The sequence below is a fragment of the Chelonia mydas genome, chromosome 16 (assembly GCF_015237465.2).
Source record: "Chelonia mydas isolate rCheMyd1 chromosome 16, rCheMyd1.pri.v2, whole genome shotgun sequence".
In the NCBI taxonomy this organism is placed as follows: Eukaryota; Metazoa; Chordata; order Testudines; family Cheloniidae; genus Chelonia; species Chelonia mydas.
This window is the reverse complement of record NC_057857.1, coordinates 12,225,248-12,233,612: the sequence shown is the minus strand read 5'-3', so window position 1 is coordinate 12,233,612 and position 8,365 is coordinate 12,225,248. Positions and strand designations below refer to the sequence as shown.

General features: G+C 55.3%; 1 protein-coding gene across 3 annotated transcripts in view; it reads right to left on the bottom strand.

The window, feature by feature from the left end:
- Window positions 1-8,365, bottom strand: part of SH2D3C (SH2 domain containing 3C) — a 54,254-nt gene that overhangs the window by 26,259 nt on the left and 19,630 nt on the right. Inside the window, exon 1 of one of the 3 annotated variants that reach the window (XM_037879972.2) lies at window positions 2,641-2,816. The exons of the other annotated variants lie outside the window; for them this stretch is intronic. Within the exon in view, the coding sequence (XP_037735900.1) occupies window positions 2,641-2,721 (81 nt within the window). The 5' untranslated portion in view covers window positions 2,722-2,816. Of the gene's footprint in view, window positions 1-2,640; window positions 2,817-8,365 lie in introns of those variants that run through there. 3 annotated transcript variants of the gene reach the window in all.

Here is an 8,365-nt window from a genome sequence, read left to right as displayed (position 1 = left end):
TTGTTACGCTATTACCCTGGAAGGGGTGAGACTACAGGTGACTCAGCGGGAGGGCTGAATCCTGAGAAGTAGACCACTACAGGGCCAGACTGGCTGTTAACAGGGGCTGCTACAGCAGAAGATACTGCTACACTGTGCCCAGCCAGGAGGGGGCGTGCCAGTGGTAAGTCATCCCTTCCACAAAGTGGTGTTTTTAAACCCATACTGTACTAGATTACTCTCCTCTGAATTTCCAGTCAAATGCAGCTGGACTCTTCCAATGCTCTGTTCAACTCCTGTCATTTGCCAGACACCTGCTGTACGCTTGGTGAGATAGGAAACAGATACTGAAGGGACCTGCTTCTCCATTGCTTGCTACTGCCCCAGTACAGGTAGCCTTTCACACCTGCTCTGCACAAGTGTAAGTGGTGACACCAGGTGTAAGGTGGCAAGAACCAGGCCCTTGCTCCTTGACCCCAACTGTACTTTAGTTGAAGTCAGGCCCAGCCAATGCTGTAGCACTGCCCAAGCAGGTGAACTTCAAACCACAGAGGGTTTTTTGGGGTAAGTCTCGAGCTGATGTTGGGTGGGTTCTTACCAGAAGGCTTTCTGGAAGAAGCGTGTTTTGTTTTTTTTTTAAGAAAGGATTTAAATGCACCCTTGCACACAGTGAGCTGCAGGGGAGAGGGTGTCCCCAAGGGCCAGTGGTGGTAGTGGAGCACTGGTAGAAGCATCATCTGTGTCTGATTCGGGTGTCTTAGGTTGTGGATTGTATCTGCTCACCTGCCAACCTCAACACAGCACATTGACGACACTGCTGTAACTACAGGTCAACTTTGCTCTTCCTACGTCGCTGTCTGTCCATGGTCTCCTGGTCAGACAGGTGTAAAGGTCCTGGTTGGGTCAGGCAGCAAGTCCTTCAGAAAGGAAGTGACAAAGGCAGGGGCCAAAGAGGCTTTTCTTATGAGGCTGAGACTCCATGTTGCTTTTTTGGGCTGCGTGAAAAATATTCACTGCAAAAGCCTAGAAACTGGGGGTTCTGTGCTCAGTTTAGATTGTATTCGACTAATCCAGTTTGGTGAAAGCCCGGGGGGAAGGGGGAGGATGGCAGAGGGGAAAGGTTGCTTGAAAACAGGACCAAGTGTGGAGTATTCCTCAGTAGTGTTTGTAGTCCAGCTGAGGTCAGGGCCCTGTTTGTGCTAGGTGCTGTACATGCACCTAGTGGGAGACTGCCCCTGCTCCAGAGAGTTCATAATCCAGTCTAACTAGACAAGGCAAAGGGGAGGGGGGAGAAAGGAGGGATGATTATTCCAATCTTACAGCTGTTGTCAACCCACAATGAAAAACTGCAAAACTGCCAAAAACCTGGACCCATGCTATTGGCAAAGGGATTTTGGTTTCTGAGTCCCAACCAGACGGATTCAATTTTCATGAAATTGTGTTTAAAAAGCCCCTGTCAGACAAAAGGGAGCATCCCTCCACCCCCTGGCAGTCTCCCTCCAGGCGTTCTCAGGGCTCTGGAGCCCTCCAACACCAACCCCGCTGCCAGTGCAGGTACCCAGCAAGTGGCACACGCATGTATTAGGACCTGGCTACTTTCCCTGCTGCATCCCTGTGGCAGGCAGCTGCTGCTGAGCCTGCAAAGCAGACTGGCTGTGTCTGAAAGCAGGGGGAATCCTCACCACTCCCCCAGCCGGGGTGTGGGCAGCACATACAAGGCGGCAACTGCAGCAGGAGAGGGGGCTAGATTTAGCTCCCAGTCTCCAGCCTGACTTTGTTGTGCCAGGTGAGCCTTTGCAGCCCCCTCTGCCCTTCTCGATTGCTCCTCAGGGCTCTGCAGAGCAAGTGGCTGCAACGGGGTTAGCACTAGCCTGACTCAGTTGCTCTCCAGAGCCAAGTGTGGCCAACAAGGGCTGAAGCCGTGGGCAGATCTGGGTCCGGGGGCATCTCCAGTGAGGAACGGACCTAGCTGGCACCCTGCTGCTGACACACGGCTCAGGGCTAGAGGGGGCAGAGTTGACCATCAAGCCCCAAGAGCTATGTTCCCCAAAGCAGCAGCCTAGCAAGGTTCAGCCAGGCAGTGGGGGGTAACTCTGACCCACTTTCCCTCACCTTGCAGTGGACAGCAGCTCAGTGCCCCCCTCCCCATATCCCTGCTTGCACCTGCATCTTCTTCCCATGCTGCCAAGTCCAGCCCCGGGGGCTGCCTCTGCCCCCCTAGCCCTGAGTCATGGGATGCTCCCTGCCACCTTTACCCCCCCCAGGGCATCCCAGAGACCCAGCCAAACATGGGGGTGATTTGCCTCCCAAACCTTGAGTCAAAGTGCTCCCTGCACACCTGTGCTACCTCTCCTGCTCAATGAGTCAGAGCCGGGGAGGGGGACCCCCCCTTCACCCACCTCAGCACCTGACCCCCCCTCCCCAGGAGCAGTCTCCAGTCTGGAGTGGCTGGTGGAATTGACCTCTGCCCCCCGGCATGCTGGGGTCTGCACCAGGGGGTGCCCGTCTCCATCACCATCCCCCTGGCCGTGCCCGGCCCCGTGCCCCACAGCAGCCAGCCGGTGCCCCCCCTGGCCGTGCCCGGCCCCGTGCCCCACAGCAGCCAGCCGGTGCCCCCCCGGCCGTGCCCGGCCCCGTGCCCCACAGCAGCCAGCCCCTCACCTGCACTTGCATGAAGGATCCCCGGTAGAAGCAGCAGGCGGCCGCCGACAGGGCGCTCCAGAGGCTGCACCGCTCGGTCATGGCGCCTCCCCGGGGCCCGGCGCTGCAGCCAGGACCTGCCCCTCGCTGCACCTGCCGCTCCCGGCTCCCTCCTGCCGCCGCCGCCGCGGCCGGGCTTCAATTTCAGCCGCTTCCCGGATTACCTCATCCCTTGTCAGGCTGGGGGCGGGCTAGGCCCCGCCCCCGGCCCCGCCCCCACCCAGCCCGGAGCCCGCGGGGAGCGTGGCACGGCGGGGCCCCGGCCCTACTAACCCCGGCTGGGAATCCCCGCCCGCCCCACGGGGCGCCTGGGCCCCCCGGGAGCCTGCCAGCCCCCCCACTACAGGGGTGGCGGGGTGCCCCATGGGGGCGGGGCAGGCAGGCTCCAGGGGTGGCGGGGTTCCCCATGGGGGGGGGCAGGCAGGCTCCAGGGGTGGCGGGGTGCCCTGCCACCCCCAGACCCTGCCAGCCCCCCCCCGCCATTTTGACAGCCTGCCAGCCTATCCCTGCCTCCAGGCGTCTTCCCACCCGGCTAGCCCACCCGGATCTCCTAGCCAAACACATTGCAGGGCATCTTTGACTCTCCACAGGGCACCTCATCCTGATCTGCCAGCCCCACTATTACAGCCAGGAGGCCCAGCTGCCCCATGCAGGATATTCTCCCACACTGGCTGTGCTAACAAGCCTCAAGAAGCGGGTGGTTCACAGGGGACAAGCTCGGAGAAGGGAGCCAGCTTTAATTGGCACCAGCTCTGTTTTCTCACATTTACACTCTCTAATCAAAGGAGTAACTAAACCCAGGGGGAAGGAAGGGGACTCGGGTTCACGCCTTGTTTAACTCCCCCCAGCCCAAGCACCCCGGCACCCAGGCCCATTCAGGCTTCCCTGCATTCCAAAGGCCCTGCCCCCACCCAGCACAATCCTCTTCAATTCAACAAACTCCACTGGGGGGTCAAGGGAGTTGCCTGCGACCAAAGTTAAACTGTACCAGCCGATCTCTGGCCACAGCAGGGGCTCACAGTGATAATGGGCCTGTGTGCTGGGGGCCAAGTTCATCCCTGGTGTCATGCCAGTGGCTTCCATGGAGTAACATCAGGAATGCTTTTGGCCTCCAGGGTCCATTTGGTACCATTGTTTTTTCTCCCCTAGCCCCATAGGCCAGGCCTAGCCCTGCACTTTCTTTTGGTTCTCTCCAAACTAGGCTGACCTTTGTTTGTTTTTCCCTTCACTCTTTACTGGGAGGTTTCTTAGCTTTGTCTGGAGAAAAGTGGCCCTGGCCCTGGGAGAGGCGCACATCCCAGCCAGCAGGAAGCCACTACTCTGCACAGCTGCCATCAGTGTCAGCTGCCCTGTATTGAGTCCTGCCTGCTTGATCATCCAAGGGAAATCGAATCTTAGGTTGCAAGGCCGTTCGCAAGGGATGGGAGGAATTCTCTGCCCATCCTGTAACCCAGCAGGTGGGGCATCCTAGGAGGTTCTCCACTTTCTCCTGAGTGATTATGTTTTGGCCGCTGCCAGTATTAGACTAGATGGACCAGAGGAGGATTAGAGACCCAGATTGATCAAAACTTAGGGGGTGAAACAAGGCAGGTGTGTGGGAGGGGATGGGGGAGAAGGATGAGCCTGCAAGCTACTTACAAACCTCTGAAGCGCCAAATACTGCAGGGAGATATAGTAATACTCACCCATGCAATTGCCAACTATACCCCCATCCCCAAAGGCCTAGGAAGCATATGCACCTGGGCAACCGTGGTGCAGAAGTGCTTGGTATTTAACAGTAGGTGTTAATTGCTGCCTTGAAGGAGCTAGGTAACTGCTAACACACAAAGGTATTTCTGCTGCAGTTAACATATGAACAGTACATTTTCTGATGTAATTAATTCAAACAAGTCCCTCACATCCTGAGGAAAGGACAAAGCAAATGCTCCTGAAGAGAGACACTTCTCCAGAGTGGCAGCTCCACACAGAACCATTCATTGGAAGATCAGAAAGGAAACACAAATACAATATGGGACCTGTGGCTGACTCGGTCATAGGGGCTTTGTTATGTGACATTTCAAGGGGCAGTGCTTTTATCCCAGTGCTGCCGCCTCCTCTCTGGGACTCCTGTAAGGTAGGGAAGCTTTATCATCCCATTTCTCAGAAGAGAAACTGAGGCACAGAGGCTCAGTGATTTGCCTGAGGTAAGATAGGAAGTCCATGGTGGAGCAGGGAATTGAATCTGGGTCTTCCGCATCCCAGGCCAGTGCCCTACCCACCAGGCTGTCCTTCCTCCCCAGCATGGGACATGGCATGTCCATATTGTGCACCTTTCATGTATGAGGTAACTGGGGCAGGAAGTGCAGCACAGGGCAGAGTCCTGGAATCCTAGGGGCTATGAGTGAATGGTTGGCCGTGGCGATCCAGGTCTCGGCAGACTGGAGTATAGCGCACAATGCAATGTGCTTGTGAAAATGCCATTGATGGTGGAGTGCTGTGTGTGTTTGAAATCCGCCACGTGAACCTGGAATTGAATTCCCTTCTTGCCTTTGTTTGATAATGGGGACAGTGACACACACGCATTCCCATAGGCATCTCCAGCCCTTCGCTGCTGGAAGGGGAGAGCACAGGCTCCTCTTTCATCCTGAATGAGATCGAGGGACAGAACAGATGGTGGTTTACAGGGAGATGCTGAACTGAAAGAATCTGATTGTGATTCGTCTTCCTGAAAAGCCTGTTCCTTCTTGAAGGATTTTGTTGCTTTCCTTAGACAGAGCTGGAGCTTTGGCAGGACTCAGCTCCTCTCTGGGGAAGCAGCGCTGGTTGATACAGCACTGAGCTCCTACGCTGATGGGTACATAGGCTATATACCCAATCGCCCATCTCTTATCTGCCTGCCTTTCTAGGGCCAGACCTGATCTGTGCCACAATGCAGCTCTCTGAAGAGCCTGGGATTGCATACAGAGTGAAATTTGGATTGTGTCCTGCAATTCTGGCCTTTATCACTCACTCTTTTCACAATAGCAGCCATTCCCCAGGGCCTTGGGGGGCCTGTCTCTTCCCCAGGATGGGAAGGGGAGTAGTCAGGGCTCAAACTGGGCCAGATCAGGATGGTAGCACTTTGCACATGTGTTAATGACTACACAGGGTGTAAGCAATGGAGATTTGGGCCCAGCCTGTCCAATGAGATGCCAGCCACCCCGTGTTCCACTGGTCCCCTGCTGTCCGACATTTACAGTAGCTCAGGTGGTGTGTGGTTTTCTACTTGACTGTCATCTCTGCGCTGCCGCACACAGGAGCGCATCAGCCAGTGGCAGCAGCTGCTCCCACATCAGAATGAAACTGTGAATGAGAGCAAACAGGGCCAGCAAATAGCACTCAGCTCCCTCGGGGATGCTGGCACACTCACTTTTGTTTGCCCACGGCTCCTCAAGGGACACTGCCCAGCCTGCCTTCTCTTTCACTTCAGCAACCTGGGCTCTAAATAGATTCACTAAGCAGACCTGGGTTCTGGGCTGCAGTCTACGTGCTCCATCCTTGCTCTGCTTGGCTGCAGGGGGGACCTGTTGGGGCTTCATTTCCCAGTCCAGATGCTCTTCATGGTGCTGGTGAATGGCTGTGAGAACAGCTCTGGTGGTAGCAGGAGCAAACCCACCGGGGGTTAAGAGCTGACGAAAAGTCCTCCCTAGCCAGGTCTTGTAGTCCATGAGTGCCAAGCTTGGCCGATTCTCTTAGGAACTCTAGGCCTTGCTAGCACTGAACTGTGTGTGAGCAGGGAGGTGTGCATGCTCTCTTCTCTGCCTCTTTCTCTCTATCTTTCTTCACTTGGTTGCTGCAGAACAGCTGGGCTGGTTAATTCTATTTGCTTATCACTTTACTTGCACCACATACAGAAATGAGTCAATGGCTGAGAATCGGAGTTGTACCAATGCAGATTCCCAACAGGCCAGTGCTGCTACCCTGTTCCCAATGATACTTCTTTCTGAGAGAGGCTGGAGCTGGGGGAACTGGGAGCTCTCCCACAACTACTGCAGTGCCACCATTCCCTACAGCGACTCCTGCTGGGGACCCAGATTAGCTGGCAGTCCTAGTGCACCATTGCTTGCAGTGACACCTGCAGGGAGAAGCTGGGACTGAAGGATCTGACCTGGTCAGAGGAGGCGGGGGAGTGATGATGGGGAAACGGGAGAGCAAGCAAAAGGTGGTCAGCGCGTCTGGGTTCTGTGGAGCCCGCACTGGAGGCAGACCAATGTCCCTCACTGGTGGAGAAGACACGGCTGTGCAGTTAGGTTTATTACAGTCATTTGGACTGGCAACGCCTTTAACCTCTAACAGCTAGGAAGGGGAATCTCCTCTGTAGAAAGGAATCCCCCTCTGCCTGGAACTGATGCTGCTCTCTCGCTTGAATGAGAGAACACCAGTTGTCCCAGCTGGTAACACGCCAGCCAGGAGCACGCATTATACCTGGATATGGGCAGCACGAGCTCCTGAAAGGGGCCAAGCACTCGCTGCCATCAGGGGGCGCTGACTCCCAGGAGCGGGGGAAGAGTATCGCAGGCAGAAAGGACTAATGGCAGCAGCAAATGCTTCCCACCTGGGGGCAGTGAAATTCCCATTGTGGAACTCAAGGCTGCTGGGTGCCTGGCTGAGGATCAGGCAATCTGGGCGTGCAACTGACTTTCATCTAGCTGAGAAGGTTCCGGGCACAGGGAGCTTGTCTTATTTGCCTGTAAAGCACCATATACACCTGGGCCACTGTATGAATAACCACATCAGACGGGTCTCTTTGGTTAAGTGCATGTAGGTGACGGGTGTGAGGGAAAGTCACCCCTGTGTGAGGCCCAGCACAAAGCCTTTGCATCACTTTTGTCCCACTTAAGGCCTCAAGCTAGGGTTTAAATGGGGGCATAGGCCTCAACCTGGCCCTCTGTCTGGGGTGAACACACCCTGGTGAGGATGTAAGGTGCACAGTAGCAAGTTACCAGTCTGTGCATGTAAATCTCCACAGGCTTTGTCTGTGTGTAGCTGACTCCACCAGTTCCTATCACCACAGCTGTTAGGAAATGTCCATGCATGGAGCTGGGGGTGACATACCCACGCTGGCTCTCTGTGACCTCGCACACTAACCATTCAAAGCGAATTGCGGTCGGCCCAGTGCCAGACAAAATACAAACCAGCCCCATTCAACGCCACACCAAAAACAACTGACCCAAATGGTGAACAAGCTCAATCTGGACAGGAACCCTGGCAGCTGGGGGTTCTGTTGGCTCACCAAGCTGAAAGCCCTCCATAGCTTATACCCATCTCTCTCTCTCTCTTTTAGTTAGTTCATGATTTATAAAATGCTCCCACTGCCAAGGCTCTGGATGCACGAACAAATAGAACAAGAACAACAATATTCAACGTCAGCTAAAGCAAATCCCTTCATTGCCACTTCCTCCTCCCCCACTGCCCTTCCATCATCCCCACACTCGGGACAATGCCCGTGTGAACAGAGGAGCCTCACCCTGATGCTGAACAAACATGGACACTAACATGAGCAGCCAATTCTAGAGCCAAGGACTTCCTGCTTCTGGCCGTGTAGATGTCTAACCTGGGAGCTGTTAGTGGTCTCGACTGCCCTAATGGCATGCAGCCACCCTGCCTTTCCCACATTTCTAGCTGGGAGTAGGGTCTCACTATGGAGAAAGACAAGAACAACTGCCTT